This window comes from Labeo rohita, unplaced genomic scaffold (genome assembly GCF_022985175.1).
Source record: "Labeo rohita strain BAU-BD-2019 unplaced genomic scaffold, IGBB_LRoh.1.0 scaffold_802, whole genome shotgun sequence".
NCBI classification, from domain to species: Eukaryota; Metazoa; Chordata; class Actinopteri; order Cypriniformes; family Cyprinidae; genus Labeo; species Labeo rohita.
Genome location: NW_026129747.1, coordinates 5,948 through 30,983, shown reverse-complemented (window position 1 = coordinate 30,983; position 25,036 = coordinate 5,948). Strand labels below are relative to the sequence as shown.

General features: G+C 43.2%; 1 protein-coding gene across 1 annotated transcript; it reads left to right on the top strand.

The window, feature by feature from the left end:
• On the top strand, positions 1-22,670 carry LOC127162018 (ribonuclease inhibitor). The gene is made up of 7 exons (XM_051104792.1): positions 1-201; positions 616-789; positions 1,402-1,575; positions 2,228-2,401; positions 19,499-19,672; positions 20,596-20,757; positions 22,552-22,670. Exons 1-7 carry the CDS (start codon positions 170-172, stop codon positions 22,580-22,582), a joined length of 921 nt encoding a protein of 306 aa, XP_050960749.1. The 5' UTR covers positions 1-169; the 3' UTR covers positions 22,583-22,670.
• Positions 22,671-25,036: the final 2,366 nt, after the last annotated feature.

Here is a 25,036-nt window from a genome sequence, read left to right as displayed (position 1 = left end):
CATTGTCTTTTCTCTTTCTGTCTTCAGTCTGTGTAGATGCAGAATTACAGAGAAACAGTGTCTCATCCTGACTTCAGCTCTGAAATCAAACCCATCACACCTGAGAGAACTGAACCTGAGCAGGAATAAACTAGGAGACTCTGGAGTGAAAAACCTCAGTGATCTACTGATGAACACACAATTCAAGCTGGAGAAACTAGGGTTAGTACAGTTAAAGTTTATTTATTTTAAGACAACAGGTCTGAAGTTATATTGTTGAAAGCAGTGCACTGTTTTTTTTTTTTTATAGTAAGTGTGTAAATGCAGAAATCAGCCTTTCATTAGAGAATAAAGAATGGAGGCATTAAATAAAATAAAGTAAAAGTAAAAGAAGCAGTGCCTGCCCTCATACAAAACTAACGTGACTCAAAACAAACTATTAGAAACTAAATGCCTCTTCAATATTATGATCATCATAGATCCTAAACCTTAGTTTGAATCAAATAAAAACACAGAAGGATTCACACTGTAAACTGGAGAGATTGAGCTCAGTAACATTCACATACAAGAATCAGGAAACATAATAATAATGATGATATTTTCTTTTCTTATTTTATGCTGTTTTTGCCATTGCAGGTTAAGCAGCTGTGAAATGACAGATGAAGGTTGTTCTGCTGTGACTTCAGCTCTGAAATCAAACCCATCACACCTGAGAGAACTGAACCTGAGCTGGAATAAACTAGGAGACTCTGGAGTGAAAAACCTCAGTGATCTACTGATGAACACACAATTCAAGCTGGAGAAACTAGAGTTAGTATCATTATACTGTACAGCAGTGACAGTGAGATTAAAGTTCACTGTTTAATTTAAGTCCGCTGGGCTCTTGAAATTCATTTGAGTGCTGCATTTTCTGGCATTTCTCCATCTGTGAAAGATTCAGGTTTACAATGTTTTTATGTGTATCTGTAAAAGCAGCATGAAACTTGCTGAATCTAAATATCTTTATAACTAAATAAAACAAATGACAGCAAAAAAATTAATTGTTAAATGACAGTAGATATTTCTGACAGTTAGATTTATACTGGACTAATAGTATATTTCAAAAAAAATTTTTTGTTAGTAAGGGAAATGTAGATTTAAAATGTCTTTAGGTAAATAGAAATTCAAAAACAGCATTTTCTTGACTTCTCACATTTAAACACAATTTTCACATTTTAATGTTATTTTTAAGTAGTTCTATAGTTGATCCTAGATCCTTATCAACTTTGTTAATCTTTTTTTTCCTTCTGTTCTTGTTTATGGTCATATAATGTTTTTGGCAATGTTTTAATTATTACATTGTATGGTGTTAACACATGATGAATTTACTCACATGAACTTGACACTTGTCTGATTCATTGTCTTTTCTCTTTCTGTTTTCAGTCTGCGTGGATGCAGTATTACAGAGGAACAGTGTCTCATCCTGACTTCAGCTCTGAAATCAAACCCATCACACCTGAGAGAACTGAATCTGAGTGAGAATAAACTAGGAGACTCTGGAGTGAAAAACCTCAGTGATCTACTGATGAACACACAATTCAAGCTGGAGAAACTAGAGTTAGTATCATTATACTGTACAGCAGTGACAGTGAGATTAAAGTTCACTGTTTAGTTTAAGACCGCTGGACTCTTGTCACATCATTTCCAGTGCTGCACTTTCCTGGCATTTCCCATTTGGAACAAAGATTCAGGAATTCAATGTTTTTATGTGTATCTGTAAACACCAGATCCCCCTTTTGTTTTGGACATCTTTTTGTAATAATTTAGACACTTTGTTTTATTGTTTAATAAAAGCCTTCCGAGCTGATGTTTTAATAACTGTGTCTGTATATTTAGTATATTTGTGACAATAGTTAGAAATTGAAACCACACTGTAAAATGGCTTTAAAAAATATTTAAAAAAATATTTAATTTGATTGATTCAATGATTTTCTTTTAATTGAAATCTAAAAATAGACCATTCAATGTTGTTAATTTTACTATTGTTTCTATATTGATTCTACATATTAATTTCCATTTTTAATGACTTATTTGTTGACTGAGGGTCCAGACTTGGATTGTAACTAGTCTCTTCAAATACTCCTCTCTTGGTTTGTTCATTCATATATTAGAAGTTTCCATGATTTTGCTGGTTTATTAGTGAATGTATGACATTTGTTCATGATGCATCATAGATCTGATTCATTGTCTTTTCTCTTTCTGTTTTCAGTCTGTGTGGATGCAGAATTACAGAGGAACAGTGTCTCATCCTGACTTCAGCTCTGAAATCAAACCCATCACACCTGAGAGAACTGAACCTGAGTGAGAATCAAATAACAAACACAGGAGTGAATCACTTATGTGACGTACTGAAGGATTCACACTGTAAACTGGAGAGACTGAGGTCAGTAACATTCACATACAAGAATCAAAATGATTAAAATCACTTCAACAGTTTAAACCAAAACACTTTATAGTATCTAACGATGTCTACAGAAGCTTCTTAAACGAGCTCATCCAGTAAGTAAAACTGTTAAAGTGTGGAATAAAGAGTCTTCAACATGTTTTACACTAAACAATACTTTTGGATTGAACTAACAGTTTTATAAGTGTGACGGATATATAAATATATATATACTCGTTTAAAGAAGTGATTAATTTTTGAAGGTACTTTTATTTTGACGAGTGATCCAGTTTTTGTGCGTGCCAAAAGAGCAGCGGAGAGAGCCGAAGAAGAGGGGATTAGAAGAGCGCTATATATGAGTGTGTCGCACATAGAAGTGAGTGTCGTGCCGTGTCGTTTATGGGAAGCTCATTCGATAAAGTTGCTTCAACGGAAGATTATCGAAGCTTACGTCGGATAAAGAACGACAGCACAAAGTGAAAGTGTTGACAGGGACTCGCGCTAATAGTAGAAAATAGTTTATCTCTGTTTAGGTTCGTGGTTCGCGTTAGCTGTTAGTAACGCAGTAATATAAAGTAAGGGCCACGAAAACTGTGAATACGCTTAAAGTGCAAACCCCGCCTGATTCTCGTCATCCGAATAGACTGGTAACGTATTTATTTTGCTGCAGTTTGCATGTCTCGTGTTTTGATTGAAGGCAGCGCCAAGAAGTAACTTTCAACGGGGACTATTCGCGTGTATTTGAGCTCCCGCAAGTATGAGACTGCGACCGCTGTAAGATAAGGTTGATGCAGAGACGTAACTTTTAGAAGATTCAAGTTTGCAGATTGTTTTGTTGCCCTGCCCTCCAAGTGACATCTCAATTTGATTCATCTCGTCTCCAGTTTAATTCTGTTTTTTTTTAATATACATTTCATCTGTGGAACGTCTCTACAAAGTTGAGTGAATTTTTAAAGTTAACCACTTCAGCTACGTGATCTTCAGCTTATTTCAACGCACCCCACGTCCAGACAACGCACTCCAATTCATTATTTGTTATTTTTCTTCATTTTCCCCATTTTTTTTGGATGACTGAACTGATAAGTGAACTGTGGTAATTCAAGTGCACTACAGAACTGTGAGTAAACGTTTAAAGAAAGGACGTCTCATATAAGTGCTCATCTTAAAGTGAGATTTCTTTGTGAATGCTTTAATTTATTTATTTGTTGTATTTTTCAAATGTGATTATTCGAAGGTGATCATTTGAAACTGAAAATTGGTGAGTTTACACATTGACAAATTGGAAGTGTTTCATTTTGACGTTTGAAAGGGGATTTCTCATACTGTAAGTAAACGTTTCAACTGTTGTATTGAAAGGTGATAGTGTGATTTCAAAAGACAACACAACAACTGTAAACCCTTTTATTCTTTTGTTATTTACTTGATTGCTCAAACAGTGAGAATAAGTAATCATAGGAAAAGGAAATCTAAAAGAATAAATCTTATTTCCTTTTGCACCTATCTATAGTGTATCTTTTTGTGGAAAGCTGTCAGGGAGTAGGGGAGTCTCACTCACTTTATTAGATCCGGGAAGGGAGGGGCATATCAGACAGTATTTTCACATATGCAAATTACTTCAGGAGGCTACCGTGTAAACCTGAAGCCTACCCTTGTCGGTCTTTGGTGTCACAACACAATAAGGTGAGGAACCACATACATACATAAGTGTGTAAAGAGACTAAAAAGCTTGGAGAACGGGGACTAAGATCCTTTCGCTATCCGAACTGCCAGGGCAGCCGTTATTCATTTTCCCCTACACAACGGGCTAAAACCCCCGTTACATAAGAGAAGTCCCTGACTTTTTGTGATAGGTGGGATTCAGTTTACGGCACTTCTCATTCATTCCTATGGTATTCGTAAACAGCGATTGAGTGTCGCACAATTCTGACTGAAATTCAGTGACGCCAGTGCTGTAATGTGATTGGTTATTAAGGGACACGTGATCCAAGTTAGCCGTTACACTTTGTCCAATAGTAACTAATACACTTGAACACTGAGTCTGTTATTTTTAATATGTTATTTTATTTTATTTTTTTATTTTATTTTTTTTATTTGTTATTCTAAAAAAATACATCATGCAGTCTGATGCATATATATATATATATATATATATATATATGAAGAGTTTGGTTGCAAAACGCGATAAACGCCATTTTTTGACATTTGGATTTTATTATTGGAAATCACTGTTCAGACGTACCTTAATCTATGTGTGAATTGCTGCCATTAATACAATTTAAGAATGTACATTTTAGGCCTACTATAAAATGTATTTTTTCACAACGCGATATCCGCCAGACCAGTTTCTTTACAAAGTGCGATATAACCAGATTTCGAAATTAACACCCGCCAACCCGCCAAATGCGGGTTAAAAATCATTTTGCCGGGTATTGATAAAAACTTACCAGCCAGTTTGGCCGGTGAAGCATGAGCCAATCATGCAAATCATGTCAGAGACGCTCTGGGTCGTTTGTCCCCTCCGTCCTACATTTCACATGAACACTACACTACGGGTGACGTTTTAGATACCTATTGGCAGCAGCGCGCAGATACTGTACGCTTCGGTTTGCGGGTCCAATCAACGACGACAAGAGCACGAAAATACAAACAAGAAATAGGAAATATCGGATGAGCAAAGAGGACTGAGCTGGACAGCGAAATAAGCTAAAATCAATCAATCTGCGGTGGTTAGGACAGACGTCAGGTTCACGCGAGCGCAGCATCCCCTGGGAAGAGAGTCAATGCCGGTGAAGTGCTCCGAGTTTGCTCATTGATTTAACGATAATATCAAAACAAAAAACATATATTTTTAAAAAGAGGATTCAATAGGCTAACTAAAAAACGTTTACCATTTAATTGTTTATACTGTAGGCGAGCTGTCAGTCACGTAGGCTACATTTATAGCGTTTTGCAAAAAAAAAAAAAAAAAAAAAAAAAGTTATATGTTATGTTGTGTATGTTCTGGCCAAAACTAACTCAGAATCTTATTATTATTAATCAATATTTGTATATACTATTCCATATATTTATGATGTATTGTTTTTTTAACCAATTTAAGATGTTTGACAATGTTAAGATAAATATGTTGCATTTTGGCATGGTTTTTGACTTATTTATGAACTATTTATGGACATAAAATTAAATAAAAAATATCCTGGATTTGAAAAATATTGTGTCCCTGGCCTTCACTGAGCTCAAGTAATAGTTTAATGTACAAAAATTGTGAATGAACTTGACTGTCCATGTCTTAAATAATAATGTCAAATAACCAACATTTCTCAAAATGGATATATCTCGTTTTGCAACGAAACTCTTCATATATATATTGTGACGGGGTGAAGAATCACACGACAAGGCTGGCTCGGTGAAATTGTCCCCGGAGGGTGGGTTTTATTTACAATAAAGGAAAAAACAACAGTTGAAGCCGGTGAGAAGTGCTTGGCTGTGATCTTCAGTGCTCAGCTCCAGTCAGTGGGTGTCCAAACGTGCTCCAAACGAAATTTGGGCTGTCGGTCACTCGCTGCTGTCTGGGGGAACAGAGAGAAATATTAGACAAGCGGTGCATACGGCTCAAGACCGGAGTCTATCTCATGCTCATGTCTCATGCCTCATATGGAGAGAGTACGGGTGAAATTAGGGGTGGGTGGGGAATGACCCCTGACAGACCTGCATAAGCTGCCCAGATCCGAGAGAGTCCATCTGCATTGGCGTGGGCTGCCCCGGCACGATGGTGTACTTCAAAGTTGAAGTCCTGGAGCGCTAGGAACCAGCGAGTCACCCTGGCATTGGTGTCTTTGGCGTGGACCATCCATTGCAGGGGCGCGTGGTCGGTCACCAGGGTGAACTTGCATCCTAGCAGGTAGTATCTCAGCTCCAGGACTGCCCACTTGATGGCCAGGTCCTCCTTTTCGACAGTGACGTACCTTCTCTCGGTTGGGGACAGCTTTCTGCTGATGTAGATTACCGGATGCTCCTCGCCCTCCTGGATTTGGGACAGGACGGCTCCTAATCCTGTGTCGGAGGCATCCGTCTGCAGCAGGAAGGGGCAGCTGAAATCCGGGGCGCGGAGTACGGGTGAGGACGTGACTGCCGTCTTGATCTGGGTGAACGCTTCTTCAGCTGGGGTTGTCCAGCATACTTTCTCCGGTTGCCCCTTCCTGGTCAGGTCTGTCAGAGGGGCGGCTAAAGAGGAGAAGTTGGGGATAAAACAACGGCAATACCCCGCCAACCCCAAAAAGGCTCGTACCTGGGACTTTGTTTGGGGCCTGGGAGCATTGTGGACGGCTTCAACTTTTTTCTCTTGGGGGCGGATGAGCCCGCGTCCGACCTGAAAGCCCAGGTACTTCGCCTCGGAGAACGCTAGATGGCATTTGCGGGGGTTGCCGGTGAGTCCAGCCCGCCGGAGCTCCGAGAGCACCCTCCGCAGACGAACCAGATGTCCCTCCCATGCCTCTGAGTGGACCACCACGTCATCCAGGTAAGCCGCCGCATAAGCTTGATGAGGCCGCAAGACGATGTCCATCATCCGTTGGAACATTGCGGGGGCCCCGTGGAGGCCGAAGGGGAGAGTCCGGTACTGCCAGTGGCCACTGGGGGTAGAAAAAGCAGTTTTTGGTTTAGCAGTTTCGGAAAGGGGTACCTGCCAGTAGCCTTTTGTAAGATCGAGCGTCATGATGTACCGGGCCCTCCCCAGGCGGTCCAGCAGCTCGTCAACCCGAGGCATGGGGTAGCCGTCCAACTCGGAGACTTCATTCAGGCGGCGGAAGTCATTGCAGAAGCGGAGAGTGCTGTCCGGCTTAGGTACCATTACAATGGGGCTGGACCAGGGACCCCGGGATGGTTCGATTACCCCCAACTTTAGCATTTGTTGGACTTCCTCCTCAATAGCCTGCCGACGAGCCTCCGGGACTCGGTAGGGCCGTTGCCTAACGATGACTCCAGGAGGGGTTCGGATGTCGTGTTGGACAACGTTGGTCTGCCCGGGTTGTGAGGAGAACACATCCGTGAACTGACTGACCAGGTGCTGCAGTTCCGTCTTCTGGGCAGCCGAGAGATGTGGGTTGATAACCACGGTTTCGGTGAGACTAAGGGTGGCGAGCTGGTCCCGAGTCCCCACCCACTTCTTTAGAAAGTTTATATAGAGAATATATAGAAAATAAGAGGTATATATAGCTGCTCCGTCTGCCTTTTCCCAGGCTGTCTCACACGGTACGTGACGGGACCGAGTTTTTCCAGTACTGTGTATGGACCCTGCCAGGAGGCTAGGAACTTACAGGCCGAGCTGGGGACCAGGACCATAATGCGATCTCCCGGCTGGAACTCCCGTGGTTGGGCTGCCCTGTTATAGTGGCGTTGCTGCGCTTGTTGGGCTTTGCAGAGATGTTCCCGGACTAATGGCATCACTCAATCTATCCGTTCCCTCATCTGGCGGACGTGTTCAATTACCGTGCGATGAGGGGCAGGCTGCTGCTCCCAAGCTTCCTTGGCCATGTCTAGGAGCCCTCGCGGTTGACGGCCGGATAGGAGCTCAAAGGGGGTGAAACCAGTTGAGGCCTGGGATACCTCGCGGATGTCGAAGAGCACATAGGGGATCATGAGGTCCCAGTCCCGTCTATCCTCCGCCGCCACACGTCTGAGCATCTGCTTAAGGGTCTGATTAAATCTTTCCACGAGGCCGTCCATTTGAGGGTGGTAGACTGTAGTCCTCAACTGTTTCACCCTCAGCAGCCTGCAGAGGTCCGCCATCAGCTGGGACACGAATGGGGTTCCCTGGTCAGTCAGGATCTCCGAGGGGATGCCGACTCGGCTGGCCAGCAGAAACAGCTCCTGAGCGATGTTCTTCGCGGTGGCTTTCCGCAGGGGGACTGCTCACCAGGATGTGTTCGTGGCCCCGGGCAGACTTAGGCAACGGCCCCACAATGTCCATTCCGATCCGGTCAAAGGGCACCTCGATGACGGGCAGCGGAATGAGTGGGCTGGGGGGAGGAGTCTTGGGTGCAGTGATTTGGCAGGTTGGGCAGGCCTGGCAAAACCGTCTCACCTCGGCCTCCAGGCCGGGCCAGTGAAAGCGATCGTGGATGCATTGCGTGGTGTTGGCTGCTCCCAGATGACCTGCCATGGGGTGTGCGTGGGCTAGTTCCAAGATGGTCTCTGTTTTTGCCCGTGTTGTGGAGCAAAGTTGATAAATTTTCTCAATGAAGTCAATAAGGCTCGAGAAGCAGAGTTCCAGATGTCAACAAAGCCGAGATAACGGTCACCGCATCTAAATCTTTGTCTGTCCGGGCATCCATATTTATACCCATCCACGCTTACCAAAATTGGTAATTCCGGTTACTCCTATCTGTTTTGGTGAGCCCACCTGGCCCATCTTCAATGGTGGAGTTTGGTTATCTCGGTCACGATGATCTTGACTCCTCCAACCCAATTAAAAATGACCCATCTCCAAATGGTTGGAGGTGGTCACATGGGGCATACATCATAAATTGGAAGTTACCCAAAGTTCATGAGTTCACTTAAGTTCACTGATATGATCCAGTGAAAATCACCAGTACTGCCCAACAGAATACACATGAGACTGTCAATCTGTGTTAAGACATCCAGTATTATAACAATCAACATTTTGATCAGTCTATTGATTGCTGTTGTGACCATACATTATATGTTTAAGTAAAATAATATCATATTGAGTAAAATACCATAATATATTTTGAAAATACACAATACCCGCGGCACTACAAGTAACTTCTTTTCCTCCCCCCTCCGCTGGGCGACACAATACAGCAGGCCGTTCTCAACGACAAAGTGTGGAAGAGGATGGGGCCGGGGGAGGACGTCTTTTCCATCCACAACGCGTACTTGTGACCAGCAGTGTTTGAGGCAGTCATCCTCCCGTTGTTCCTTGGCAAACGAGCCCCCTCCCGCAGCCTGTTGGAACACATCAAAAAAACGCTAAGTATTTTGGGAGAGGGACTCACCATCTCTCCCGCTGTTGGAGGCAAGGAGGGCTGGACGGCGGCAGGGTCCCTGAGGTTTTCTTCACTTTCGCCAGTTCCCTCTGGAGCTGACAGGCTGGGTGGTGGCCGTAAGGAGTCTTTCGAACCCGGGCCAATCCCTTCCGAGCAGTACGGCCACAGGTAGGTCTTTTACCAGACCGGCTTCTACGGGCCAGGTGCCCTGGGACGATGAAATGGTCACTCTATGAGCCGGCACTTGGCGGGTGTCCATGTGCACGCAGGTAATTGGTAGGACGCTTTTGTGGCCGCTACGTGGGGGACACAACCATGTCTGGATGAGGGTGACCGTACTGCCCGAGTCCAGCAATGCCCGGTAAGATTTTCCCTCAATCGTTACGTCAGCTTCTGGAGCTCCTACGGGTACCCGTTGATGGACGATGCAGCCTGCCAGCCAAGTCCGCGGGGGTACAACGGGTTCCGCGTTGGGCATGGGTTCGTCCCGTGGGGAGGGAACTGGCGGCCTGCTGATCGGTCGCGAGGTGCCCTCCAATGAGCGTCGCTCCTGGACCACCCTCTGGGGAAATGGCGGCGCTCGATCTCCTGGCTCGCGGTGATGGACGGCATCCGCCAGCTCGATCGCCTCCACAAGCTCCAGCGTGCTGGTAGGGTTCCTCATCCCCACCGCTTGTCGGTGGGATCGGGGTAGGGCGCGTAGGAGGCGATCGACGACCACCCGTTCAGCTACCTGGGCCGTGGTGGGATTCCCCTCTAGCAACCAATGCTGGGCGATGTGGCTGAGTTCGGCGGCCTGGGCACGGGCTGGCACGCGGGGCTTATATTCCCATTCGAAGAATTGTTGGGCGGCACAGATGGGAGAGAGACCAAGTCTCGCCAGAATTTCACGTTTGACTTCCTCGTAATTTTCGGCAACCGTTAGTGGAAGTGAAAAGTAGGTTCATTGCGCTTCTCCCGTGAGGAGCGGTAACAGCGCCAATGCCCAGTCTTCCAACGGCCATCCCTCACATGTGGCAGTGTTTTCAAAAACTTGCAAAAACGCTTCCACATCGTCATCAGCCGTCATTTTCGGCAACAGGCGAGTAGCTTGAGCGCGGGGGTCAGGTAACGGCACGCGTTGGGCGGCGGAGATGCGGATGGCCGCAATTTCATCCTCCGTCCGACCCTGGCGGGTGGCCAGATGTTCAACAATCTGCTGCTGGTGGATGCTTCAGCGAGGCGTTGTAGCATTTCTTCCATGGCTGATCAGGCGCGCCGTTCTCTTGCTGCCTGTAGTGCACAGAACAGAAAAAAAATTAGGGGGTGAACAGTGAACTTGCCGGTGAATCTTCACAAATCTGCCCGCATTCTCCACCGCTGTGACGGGGTGAAGAATCACACGACAAGGCTGGCTCTGTGAAATTGTCCCCGGAGGGTGGGTTTTATTTACAATAAAGGAAAAAACAACAGTTGAAGCCGGTGAGAAGTGCTTGGCTGTGATCTTCAGTGCTCAACTCCAGTCAGTGGGTGTCCAAACGTGCTCCAAACGAAACGTGGGCTGTCGGTCACTCGCTGCTGTCTGGGGGAACAGAGAGAAATATTAGACAAGCGGTGCATACGGCTCAAGACCAGAGTCTGTCTCATGCTCAGTGTGCGCTCTCTTTATAGCAGCCCGTTGATTAGTTTCAGCTGTGACCGAACAGCCCGCGGTGAGGGCGTGCAGGTGAATTGCGTTTGTTACCAGGGCGACGCTGATGAGTCCGGAGGCGTTTGTCACACTATATATATAAAAACATGATTTTGTTGTCCTCTTTCTTCTTAAAAAGAGCAAAAGAAAGGAAATATTGGTCCATCCAATCCTGAGATTGTGTAGAGATTAAGTAGAGTTCCACCTCCTTATCAAGGAGCTGGGGGATTGTCCCGAGTGAGGTGTGATCCCCAACTGTGAGGTGCAGGCCGTGCTACATGCTTACTCCACCGTGTTTGATCAGGAATACAAAAAGTCCAAGGAATACAAAAAGGAATTTCTGTGATTTAGAAATTAGTTAATTAATGAATTCATTCTTTTTTATTTTTTATTTTTTTTATTTTGTTTCAACATGTATAATGTTGTAATGCAAAAATAAAACAATGCACGGAAATTACTTTGCTTTATTTACAAATAACTTGTCAATGTCAAAAGTAAATGTACAGAACAACTTCATTCATTTCTTTAAGTTTCCCAGCAGCTCCTTTTTCTCCAGAACTGTTCTAAAAGAAGAGACAAATAAAGACTTATGAAAACTATTAAGATAGGGCTGCAATCTTGGTTAGAAAACATGACATAGTAAGACTTATGTACAAAATACTCCAGAAATCATATTTCTGGATCATCAAGTTTGTCTAAAACAATTGTGGACTATTTTGTATGATAGCACTACAAAATAAATCTACATTTAAAAATAAAATAAAATAGAAATACAAGTGAAAAGCTATCCACTTTCATTTAACATTTGTTTCACTAGTTATTTGAGTACATTAAAACACCATACAGTAAGTGTATTCATCGCCCGCTATTTCGTTTGAAGAAAAGTCCCGTTGTCACCGGAGCACCATGAATTCTGGGATATGGTTGGCTACAAAGGATCTATCTGGTGTATCCTTCATTTGCCAGCAAAATGGAGGGCACATTTAAAGTCGTGTTCCTAACATGACACAGAGAACCAGCAGAAAAGCCAGGGAGCCATGAGTACCAAGACCACACTCCCAGATGAGCTGATTGAGTCCTGTACGCTCAGTTTGAGGCACCAATCATCAGCCAAAATCATAAGATATTTTGGACACGTCACTCACGGTGTCATCGGCGGAGGTGTACATGGCTCTGAAATCCATGGCAGCCCAGATGACATCCCGGATGGACAGTCAGGGTTTGCTAGTCAAGTCCGATGTAAAAAGGACCATTCCAGCCACCTTAGACTCATTAAAATTTGCATATCGGCAAAATCGGTCCACTGATGATGCTGTCAACACTGCCATCCACACAGCACTCACACATTTGGAGGGTAACGACACACATGCGCGAATGCTTTTTATTGATTACAACTCCGCAATAACAGAGACTCTCTTCACCCTCAGACCAACACTCTCCCTCAGAAACTGCTAAATTCAAATCCGTGTTCACTAGCTGGTTCTGAGCCAGAGACATACATGTTTTTACAGCACTGCGTATTATAACCAATCACACACAATTCTGTTGAGCTTATGAATGCAATGGCCAATCATTTCAGATGAGTCATCGCTGAAAGTGTTATAGGCTAATTAGTAACTTATAATGTTTTATTAAATTCACATTACATATAAAGTCAGTCATATTAAACATTTTATGGCATGACACCTATATCTGGTACTTAAAATACAGGTTTTTATGCATAGTTAATAGATTTCACTATTAGGCTACTTTGCTGATCGTTCATTATAGATCAATTAACATGATCTATAAAGGTGCAAAATTATTTGTCAAATAAATGAAACAAGATGAAACATTAATTTGAGTTTAAATTGTTATAGCTTATTCTAGAGATTGCAGTGATGCATGACGTGGTGAAAAATGACTGAATTAATAATACTGTATTAAAGTAGCTTAAGATTCATGGTAACACTTTCTATGTAGCCCCTATTCATTATAATGCCTTAAGAATATCTTTATAATGTATTATAAATACAGGCTACATAAAAAATGTTACCAGATTCATTTTAAAATAGCAGAAATGTTTTCTGAATCAAAAATCTTTTCAGTAGCAAAAACCTTTTTTTGATCAAGTAACACGGTAACATCAACAAAAGCTACATTTTCCAAAGCATTTCTGAGGCTCAGACTTAAATCAGAAATCACTGATCCTGGATCAGTAAGTGACGCCACTAAACCTCGTAACTCCATTGGCTCCTCAAAGTGTCAGTCAAACCTTATTATTCCTCCCACATATAAATGCATCTGTATACAGTGAAGCCACAAACCAGCTTTGACACAGTGTTTATTATTAAATTAAAAGACATGTTTTTTTTTTGTTTTTTTGTTTTTTTGTTTTTTTTTAATTTCTGAAAAAGTAGCAGTTTAGGTCATAAGAGGTTTCTGGCCAGCAGCAAAAATGTACTTTGCCTATGTCACAGTATGAGATAAATCCAGCCCTGGACATGATACTGATACTGAGAGCATTGACTTGAAATGAAGTTGGTTCAATATAAACAGGGTTCCCAAGCATCCTGGAAAACCTGGAAAATTGATGACTAATTTTCCAGTTTTGGAAAACACATGGAACATGACAGAAAATAGAAAATGTCCTGAAAAATCTTGTAGTTGTCCTGGAAAATTATTATTTAAAAAAATGGATTTATATTCTCCTTTAGCCAAGCCCAAAACAAATAATGCTAGTAGCAGAAAACGTTTGAACTGATATAAATTGTAACTGGCCAGTTTCTGCTCCAAACACACAATTATCAGTCAGTTCTTTTGTTTTATTTCTGTTCTGGTGCTGCTTTTTTCCTACTGTAACTGGGGAAATTCTGTATCACTGTTGTTCCATCAGCACCACCTGCTGTCAGAGAGTGAATTTGTGCTTTCAGTCTGTTTTTGTTTCCTGCAGATATTTTTTATGTAGTATAATTTCACAAAGATAAAGTTTTTTTTTTCTGTTTTTGCTTCAGATTTTAAAAATTAGATCAGAAACTGCTCATATATATCACAATATATTTCTTAATTTCACTATGATATAATTCTGATATCTGTCACGAATCTGGTCGGTGCCCTACGGACTGCTCACCACCAGATGTCACTCTCATCTTTCCACTTCAGTCTGACTATTACGTTGCACTTCGGACTGCATCTCCCATCCTCCACCGCACTGATTGCGTCAGCCCCCGTGACCAATCAGGCTTCCTATAAAGCCCGGACTTCCCCAGTTGATGTCACGGATTGTTGAATTGTCGTATTGTATTATTGTATTTCCTAGTGTATTCCTAGTTCCTGGTTTTTGGATCTCCCGCCTGGTTTTCTCGTTTACGTCTGTCTAGCCGCCTGCCTTTTCGGACTATCGCTCGTCTTCCTGGACTATTCTCTCGTTTCGCCTCCTACACTCCTGTTTACTGTTGTTTGACCCTGCCTGCACGACCATGTATCTGTCTCGTCCAAATAAAAGCTCGCACATGGATCCGCTCGCCTCTCGTCATTCACTCCCCGTAACAGAACAATCCGTCACAACAGGATCCAGCAGCTTCATCCCCGGACATTCAGAAGATATGGACACAGACAGGATTTTATGCAGGATCAAACAGAGATCACGCACACTGGAACAATACACCCGTGAGTTTCTCTCCATCTCAAATTATTCCACCCTCCCGGACTGTATAAAGATTGAAATATTCTGTGATGGCGTGAACGAGCCGTTAAAGGCGAGACTGAGACGCGAGGGTCCGCGCTCTTCGCTTGTGGCTTTCATGAACTTTGCGTTTATGTGTGTGGGTTCGCCGTGCACCGTGGGGGTCGCAGAGAGGGAACGCGACAACGCGGTAATGGCGACCGCGCGTCCCACCCGCAGATTGGCGGTCATGCTGGTGTTTTAACAAATAATGCTATCTGTCAGATTGTGCTACCAACACTGTGTTTTTCATACTGTAATGTTATGTTTAGGGTTGGGGTAGGTGTACACGTTAATAAAGCCTCACACAATATTAATATCATGCTGGAAGTAAAATCTGATAGGTAGCATTTTTCGCTGTCGAATTATGCTACCATCTGTTTTAATGGGAGGTAGCAAAATCTGACAGGGTAGCACAAATTGTCAGAACACCGGAGCACGATCCCACAAACACGTTTGCCGCCTGGATCGCTCGTGAAATGGCGGCCGTGCAGGAACGCGCTCAAGCAATGGCGATGGCTGCGGAGAGCGCTCAACTCATCGCGGCGACAACTGCGCCCGTTCACAAGATGGCGGCCGCGTCGGAGCGCGTTCATGATAAAGCAGCAACAACAGAGCCCGTGCACAAAATGGCGGCGACTGCGGAGCCCGTTCACAAGACGGCGGCAAAAACAGAGCTCCGTCACGTCACAGCTGCCATATCAGAGCCATATAAAGTTGCAGCTGCATTTCCTGAGTCAAGTCGAGTTTCCAAGTCAAGTCAAGTTGCAGCTGCATTTCCTGAGTCAAGTCGAGTTGTCAAGTCAAGTCAAGTTGCAGCTGTGTTTCCTGAGCCAAGTCAAGTTTCCAAGCCAAGTCAAGTTTCCAAGCCAAGTCAAGTTGCAGCTGTGTTTCCTGAGTCAAGTCAAGTTTCCAAGCAAAGTCAAGCTACAGCTGCTGTTCCAGTGTCAAGTCAAGCTACGGCTCTTGTTCCTGTGTCAAGTCAGGTTAAAGCTGTGTTTCCTGTGTCAAGTCAAGTCAGAGCTATCGCCCCTATCTCAAGTCAAGTTACAGCCATCTTTCCCGAGCCAAGCACTGTCAAGATGGCTGCCACGCCAGAGCCACTGCACAAGATGGCCGCCACCTCCAAGTCACTCCACAAGATGGCCGCCACCTCTAAGTCACTCCACAAGATGGCTGCCATTCCTGAACCTGTGGTCATGATGGCCCACGTGCTGGACTCACCCCTAATGACGGTATGGGCAGCTAAAATGGCGCTCCTTCATGCCGCGGCGGCTACCCCTGGGTCAAGTCAAGACACAGAGTCAAGTCAAGCCAAAGCTGCCGTTCTCCGCAAGTCAAGCCAGGTCACAGCTGTTCCCAACGAGTCAAGCCAAGTCACACCTGTTCTTCACGAGTCAAGTCACGTTACAGCTGTTGTTCCTGAGTCAAGCCATGTTGTTCCTGAGTCAAGCCATGTTGTTCCTGAGTCAAGCCATGTTGTTCCTGAGTCAAGCCATGTTGTTCCTGAGCCAAGCCATGTTGTTCAGGAGTCAAGTCCCGTTACAGCGGATCTCCATGAGCCAAGCCAGGTTACAGCAGGTCCTCATGAGCCAAGCCAAGCTGCTGCTGTTTTTCCAGAGCCAAGTCAAGCTTCAGCCACTGCTCCAGAGTCAAGTCAGGCTGTAGCCTCCAAGTCCAGTCAAGCTGCCAAGTCCAGTCAAGCTGCCAAGTCCAGTCAAGCTTCCAAATCCACCGACGCCAAGGATGTTGTCCCTGAATCAAGTCATGTTGTTCCTGAGTCAAGTCATGTTTCAGCGGATTTCCATGAACCAAGCCCTGTTACAGCTGGTCGTCACAAACCGAGTCAAGTTACGGCTGATCTTCATGAGCCAAGTCAATTCACTATTGATCTTCACGAAGCAGGTCAAGTCACAGTTGGTCACCACGAACCAAGTCACATCCTTCCCGACGGCTCAGAGCCCCATCACGCCTCGTCTGACCGCTCAGAGTCAAGTCACGCCTCGTCTGACCGCTCAGAGTCAAGTCACGCCTCGTCTGACCGCTCAGAGTCAAGTCACGCCTCGTCTGACCCTCCAGAGCCCCGTCACATCTCGTCTATCTGTCTAGAGCCTCACCATGTCTCGTCTGACCGCCCAGAGTCAAGCCACGTCCCGCCTGACGGCCCAGAGCCTCTCCATGTTTCATCAGACCTCGCAGGCCTTGTCATGTCTCGTCTGACCTTCCAGAGCCGTGCCACGCCTCGTCTGATATCCCACGATCACGGCCTATCATGATAGCCAGTGTACTGGACCCACCACAACCTCCCGCTGCTGCTCTTCCTCTAATGGCGGTTGCCATCTGGTGTGTGTGGGCTGCACACTGTGCCCCTGAGGTCACGTCTGTTCACAGATCAACCCCTGAGGCCACGTCTGTTCACCAGTCTGCTCCAGAGCTCCCGTCTGATCTCAAGCCTGCTCCAGAGTCCCTCTCTGATCTCAAGCCTGCTGCAGAGCTCTCGTCTGGTCTCCAGCCTGCTCCAGAACTCCCCTCTGATCTCAAGCCTGCTGCAGAGCTTTCATCTGGTCTCCAGTCTGACCCAGAGCTCCCGTCTGATCTCAAGCCTGCTCCAGAGTCCCTCTCTGATCTCAAGCCTGCTGCAGAGCTCTCGTCTGGTCTCTAGTCTGCTCCAGAACTCCCCTCTGATCTTAAGCCTGCTCCAGAGCTTTCGTCAGGTCTCCAGCCTGACCCAGAGCTCCCCTCTGATCTTAAGCCTGCTGCAGAGCTTTCGTCTGGTCTCCAGCCTGACCCAGAGCTCCCCTCTGATCACAAGCCTGCTTCAGAGGTCCCGTCTGGTCTCAAGTCTGCTCCAGAGGCCTTCCCCATCGGAGAAGCTGCGCCAATGCCTCCAGAGGTGTCGGCGCCTGCCGTAGAACCTCTTATGGAGGGGGCGTTAATCGCTAAACTCTCTGCTTCTCCCTTTTATCTGTCTGCATCCTCTGTCACTGTTCTCCCCAGGTCCCAGTCTATGACGCAGCCTCCTGTTCCGCCCCGGAGGGCTGCGGCGCCTCCTGTTCCGCCCCGGAGGGCTGCTGTGCCTCCTGTTCCGCCCCGGAGGGCTGCGGCACCCCCTGCTCCGCCTCCTGTTCCGCCCCGGAGGGCTGCTGCGCCTACTCCCCCTATTCTGTCTGCCTCCTCTGTCCCTGCTTTCCCCAGGTCCCAGACCGTGACGCAGATTCCTGTTTCACCCCGGAGGGCTGCTCTGCCTCCTGTTCCGCCCGGGAGGGCCCCTCCGCCTCCTGTTCCGCCTCGGAGGGCTCCTGCGCCTACTGCTCCACCCTGGAGGGCCCCTGCTCCGCCTCCGCCCTGGAGGACCCCTGCTCCGCCTCTGCCCTGGGGGGCCCCTGCTCCGCCTCCGGCTCCGCCCTGGAGGGCTCCTGCGCCTCCGGCTCCGCCCTGGAGGGCTCTTGCTCCGCCTCTGGCCCCGCCCTGGAGGGTACCTGCTCTGTCGGTCCTGCCTCAATCTCTGGGCGTCCCACATGGACCTGGTCCTCCAGCCCTCGCCCTGTCTCGCTCCCACCCCACCGCTCCCCTGGACTGTTGTTTCCTTTGAGCGTCTGGAAGCCGCTCCTTGGGGGGGGGGCTATGTCACGAATCTGGTCGGTGCCCTACGGACTGCTCACCACCAGATGTCACTCTCATCTTTCCACTTCACTCTGACTATTACGTTGCACTTCGGACTGCATCTCCCATCCTCCACCGCACTGATTGCGTCAGCCCCCGTGACCAATCAGGCTTCCTATAAAGCCTGGACTTCCCCAGTTGATGTCACGGATTGTTGAATTGTCGTATTGTATTATTGTATTTCCTAGTGTATTCCTAGTTCCTGGTTTTTGGATCTCCCGCCTGGTTTTCTCGTTTACGTCTGTCTAGCCGCCTGCCTTTTTGGACTATCGCTCATCTTCCTGGACTATTCTCTCGTTTCGCCTCCTACACTCCTGTTTACTGTTGTTTGACCCTGCCTGCACGACCATGTATCTGTCTCGTCCAAATAAAAGCTCGCACATGGATCCGCTCGCCTCTCGTCATTCACTCCCCGTAACAATATCGTAATGAGCAACATTTTCAAAAAGCCTCAGAATTATTGCAGAGAACACCCACAACAGATGTCTATACAAACTTCTGAAAAATGAATTTGCCAAGTCTATTAAATCTCCTTCTGTAAAACCACATAATATTTTTTTAAAAAATGGTACAAATAAATTAAAATTCACCTTTTATTTGTATTTAGGCTTCAAATACATATTCATTATCTGCCAGTAAGAGGTGTCAGTTTCCCCTTTAAAGCAGCGCTGTGCTAATGAATGCTGCCTTTTTTCAGATAAAATGAAAATGCCATTGAAATATTTCTGAAGAGAGATGCTTCCCTTCAAAGATACATTAATTTAAAACATGCAGTGCTCATGTTTATTCAAAGTCATCAATCAGTGTAAAATTTCTTTGTATTTCTATCAGGGAAAATTGTACATAAACCTATGAGAAGTGTAAATTATTTTTTAAATTAACAACTTTATTTTATTTTAGATTTTATTTTTGTTTTGATGACCAAATTGTGAAAAAAATTATCCAAAGTATATCCAAAGCAGGTATTCAGACACTCTTCCTCTGTTTTATTTTATGAAGACATTTTCACTTTTGACTTAAACAGTTTTCTTCTGTCTTCTCTCTTTCTCTCATTGCAGGTTAAGATGGTGTGAAATGACAGATGAAGGTTGTTCTGCTGTGACTTCAGCTCTGAAATCAAACCCATCACACCTGAGAGAACTGAACCTGAGTGGGAATAAACTAGGAGACTCTGGAGTGAAAAACCTCAGTGATCTACTGATGAACACACAATTCAAGCTGGAGAAACTACAGTTAGTATCATTATACTGTACAGCAGTGACAGTGTTATTAGTTTACTGTTCAGTTTATTTTAAGTGTTTTGTGTGTGTTTGTGACTGTACACTCAAATTATTTTGCCTCTTTTTCATTTTAATTAAAATGAGCTAAAGTAAGATGTTTTTGAGCATTCTGTAACAATTTCATTGTTCATTCTACACACACACCAGTTTTTTTTCATATTCATTATTGTGTATAATTATGAGTGAAACTGCTTGTTTAATATAATAATAATAATTAGGCCTCAGTGAATAAATAAATAAATATATAGTTATTTGTTCCCACAAGATTTTGTTTGACAAATGTAGTTGAGCTGAACCCAAACTAGTGTAGATTCATTTAATGTAAACCAGCTAAATTGACCCAACTAAGCAATTTTCATTTGAATTAAATAAATTAAATTGTAAAAACTTTCTTTAGTAAAATTTAATTAAGCAAAAATAATTTATTTTTTGACTGTTTGACATTTACTTATGATGTATTTATTCACACATAAACTTTACATGGATCTGATTCATTGTCTTTTCTCTTTCTGTTTTCAGTCTGTGTTATTGCAGTATTACAGAGAAACAGTGTCTCATCCTGACTTCAGCTCTGAAATCAAACCCATCACACCTGAGAGAACTGAACCTGAGTCTGGAGTGAATCAAATAAAAACACAGGAGTGAATCACTTATGTGACGTACTGAAGGATTCACACTGTAAACTGGAGAGATTGAGGTCAGTAACATTCACATACAAGAATCAAAATGATTAAAATCACTTCAACAGTTTAAACCAAAACACTTTATACTCAAAATCTCATGATGAGTCTGAGTTCACATTATATTTGTGAAAAAAATTCTTCTCCTTAATGATTTGTTTGTAAGATGATCTTCCTCTGTTTGTCTCTTTCTAGTCTTTATAACTGTGGAATTACAGATGTTTCTTCTTTAACTCAGTCTTTGACAAACACAAAAGCACTGCAGTTTCTAAAAGAGCTTGATCTGAGAGACAATAAGATTGGAGACTCAAAGCAGCAGCTCATTGATGTGCTACGAGACTCAAACTGTAAACTGAGGTGAGTAAACTTCACTTTCTGATATTAAAGAGATTCATTTACCTCTAATATGTGAACAAATATATACTTTCAAATATTTGTGAAAAGAGTTTATCAAATTATCATCAAGCTTTATTTCAAAGGGTTTGTGTCAGAATGAAATGTAAAGTTGATAAAAATGTTGAACACAAAGGAGGAAAGAGAACAAAAGCACACTGTCAGAGCTTTATACAACAACACCTGCTTTATTAATGACATCAGTAATAGTGAATCATTACAGTTTGAAATAGATTTGGTCAGATTGTAGGAAAACGCTGGTAAAATCAGTGCAGATTCCAGCTTCAGCTCACAGCCGTCCAGCATCACATGATCAATGTCTCTGTCTCTTGTGTTTTTAACTTTGACAAGCAACACATCACATTACTTTTGTAAGGTTTAATCAGGGTGTGATTTGTCGGGGTGAATTCCTCCCTGGTAGAACTGCAACAGCTCAACGGTGTAAACCTGGGAAACATGCTTCATTCTGACAAGACTTGTCGTAATATGCTCATGTTTATTGGAGAAACAATGATTTTTTCATGAATGAAAGCGTTTCTGGTTTTTCTACAAATCACACCATGGGTATAATGTACATCCAGCTCTCCAGGACATCCAGTTGTTATCACAGAATAAACCCGACAGGTTGATCAGGACTTGTATCATCCTGAAGGGGTTTATTCTGTGATAACAACCGGCTGGATGTGCATCATCCCACTTATTATATTGTTTCTTGCCACATAAATGAATGATTAGACACAAATGATTGATTTGAGATGAAATGTTTTTTTAGCTCTTTAAACGCAAAGCTTCCACAAAGAAAAACAGTTCCTAACAAACTACTGTGAACCTGGAAGTTCAGACAAGACGGACATTGAAGACATAATGTACAGTCACTGTATGAATGTATATAAAACTGTTTGTACACAGCAGATGTTTTCCAGTTGACGTGATCTTTAACAGAATGTACGTGTGCTATCTGGGGTTGTGTCATTAATTACACATCTTTTCACCACATAAATAAAAATGAGGACATACAATGTTATTTGAGAAGAAAACCTTGTAAAAAGACAAACCCTGTGTCAGAAATCACCCCCATACGCTTAAATAGGGCACTTTTTGAGTTGACAGACATTTTTGATGGTAAATACAGTCAGTAACTGAGGCACAAGCTAATAGCAGTTGTGTTTGAATGAATCGAGTGAGAGCGCGGTGGTGTGATACGAGAGAAGTAAAAGAAACGCCGGACTCAAATACCCGTATGACTGTGTGTTATTCTGTGTTGCTAATGACAACGATTGTTATCAGGGAATAACACACCTGAGAATGTCACGACTGACCAATCAGAATCGAGTATTCCAGGAGCTGTGCAATAATTTCAGTTATTTACTGAGACCAATACAAACATGTTTAAACTAGAGGACAAACAGCTTTAACTAGTGGAACATTTCACTGAAAGGTTTTTGTTTTGAGGCAAAATCAGATTTGTATTTTTTCCTTGTTGTTTATTATATATGACACTCGTTCGTATGTGTTTCTCTTTGTAGTGACTCAATAGAGACACAAACAGAATGGAATTTTTGTTCTAAATATTTTATATTATACTATTTTATAATTACATATTCAGAGTCAGGTACAGTCAGTAATTAATCTGATTACAGGATTTTAATGTAACTTTTTACTCAATTTAAAAAAAAAAAATGTGATTGAAATATAGTAACTAAATTGTACTTTGTTACATTAAACTCTGGTTATCTTCTCTTCTGTTCCACCTTACAGTGTAGATACAGATGATGAATGCTGTATATGATAATTTGAAGTGGTCTTGAGAGGAGCAGTAAACATCAGGTGAGGATCCACAGAAGAGCTTCACTACTGTGTCTATGAGGAGAAAGAAATGTGTGATAAATGTGTGAATGTGATCCATACAGGTGAAGAGACTCAGACTTTACAATCAAATAATGCAGCATGTGTGTTAGAAACATGTGATATTGAATGATTAATGTTGCTTTAGTATTCAAGTGATCATTTTGTTTAATTTAAAGCTGGAACAGAGGAGGAAGAAGCTCAGATGAGTCTGTCTGGCTCTTCAGTTTAATAATATTTATATTAAAATCATCCACAATGATTCAAATGTTTCTAATCATAAATGCAGCACTTAAATGTACACTGTAAACCCTAATAAGTTCACAGAACTCAAAAATTATTTTGTAACAGATTACACAAAAAATTTTTAGTGATGTTTTTAAATGTTTTAAGTTTACATAAAATAAAAATTACATTTACAGTTGCCTTAAATTATCTCAATGTTATCTTATAATTATTGATATTCCTGAACTTATAATTGGGGAGTAATTCACTAAAAAATTTCAATATTTTTCAACTCAAATAATGTGGAAAATACAGTCAAATTTTCAATATTTTTCAACTCAAAATGTGGGAAATGCACTCAAAATAATTTCTAAAGTGAAATACTGATGTCAGCCCACTACACAATTATAATCAGCTAATAATGTTAGAAAACATGAAAGTGACACCAATTTAACAACTTTTTTTATTCAACACAATGTGCTTTTTAAAAGGCACAAATTAAAGGAGCTCAGTCAAAACAAAGTGCTTGTCATAAAGTAAATCAAAAGGAAATGACTCCATAAAAACAAAATCTGTTTTAAAGTACATTAAGTGTTAATAGCTCCATATTCTGGTAGTGATCATTGCTACAGAGTGTAAATTCAGTATTTTGGGTCTCCATCTCACATTATGATTAAAAAAACAAAAACAAAAACAAAAATCACAAAGGATTCATGATAAAATTCAAAAAGATTCTAAGTATAATCCATCCTCAACAGCAATGACAACTATTAGAATGTGGAGCCATTTAACACTATTTAAAAATGTTTTGGCACTTACTGTTCCTTGAAAAACACAAATAACATTCAAATAAAGTACTGGTTTCTACTGTGCCGTACTTCAAATGGCAACATCAAGGTAGTGCATCAAGGTAGGCATTAGGCAACAGAACATTAAACGTGTAGTGCATGAATTGAACAGTCGTTTCCCACGTTATTCAGTACAAAAAAACTTTAGCAATACGTCAAATGTAGTGAAATGTATCTATTAACAATCAATGTATTAAATCTGAGGTAGAACAGGCAAACATTGTCACATCTTAAATCTGAGGTAGAAGAGGCAAATAATTACATTTGTAAAGAGGGGAACAAAAACAACAACAAAAAAAAAACCTTCCTCAATACTCAGCTCAACAAATGATCCATTCTGAATGATTCACTCACTGAACAAATCATTCTTCAGCGTCAGTAGACGCCCTTTCAGTGGTTTGTTGTCCTCAAGACACACCACAACTTTTTGGATAAATGTGAATGTAAGTTCAAGATTCTTTGGGTACTGTAGATCTAGTGCATAGATGTACCCAAAGAGCAGGAGAATTGAGTCAGCCAGATTTGTGGGACCACTCACAAGTATTCATCCTCCACGACAATACAGATGCTCTTAGGGCTGAAAAGGGACGCATCAGTAGTGTCATCCGTGACGACTGTCAGGAAAGCCAACGGAGTGTCAGTGAGGTCTAGACCATCTGCTGACTATAAATTGTGATTATTTCACAGCTCTTTTCTGATTTTCCGCAGAAACGATGGGGCCCCTATTTATCTAAGCAAACCTTGGAACGCAACCTGATCCCCCAAAGGATGCCCGCCCCGCAACGGATGCGGGGGGCCAGACTGTGTAAAATCACCAAAGCATTCCTCAGAGAGCATCATTCGTCTCCTGTCGTCGGACGGTCACGCACATACGCCGTATTTCTGTAACCCGTCACCGGACGGTCACGCACATACACCGTATTTCACTACCCCTAAGTCGTACGTTGACACGACACCTGGTAAACCCATCAACCGGAGGTCATTAGAGGGTCACAAGGTCAACACATCCGGATAGAAGTCACGTGGGTCCGTGACACATGTGGCAGTCATGTGGGCAACCCCCGGGTGGGGGAGGGGTAGTGGGTGAGGGGAGGGGCAGTGGGGGGAGGGGAAAGGTCAAAAGGTCAAAGCCATAAATCTTTTTGTCATAAGCAACACCCTACTTACTACTGCAGTCACTTGTGTTTTTTCCTCTGGGCCCTGTCTCAAACTTGTTTCATATATTTCTAGATACCATAACTCTTAGTCATATAGTTGTAATCCCAAATCGGATTGCCCCATCCCTCTTTGACTAGACTTTTAGCCAACCGCATGTCCTCATCTGT

What these genes read in the sequence shown, in the direction of transcription:
- LOC127162018 (XM_051104792.1), top strand. Translation starts at nt 170, where the DNA reads ATGAACACACAATTCAAGCTGGAGAAACTAGG. An exon ending in TTCAAGCTGGAGAAACTAGA is followed by an intron (nt 1,576 to 2,227) that starts GTTAGTATCATT and finishes TTCTGTTTTCAG; the next exon opens with TCTGTGTGGATGCAGAATTA. An exon ending in TTCAAGCTGGAGAAACTACA is followed by an intron (nt 19,673 to 20,595) that starts GTTAGTATCATT and finishes GTCTCTTTCTAG; the next exon opens with TCTTTATAACTGTGGAATTA.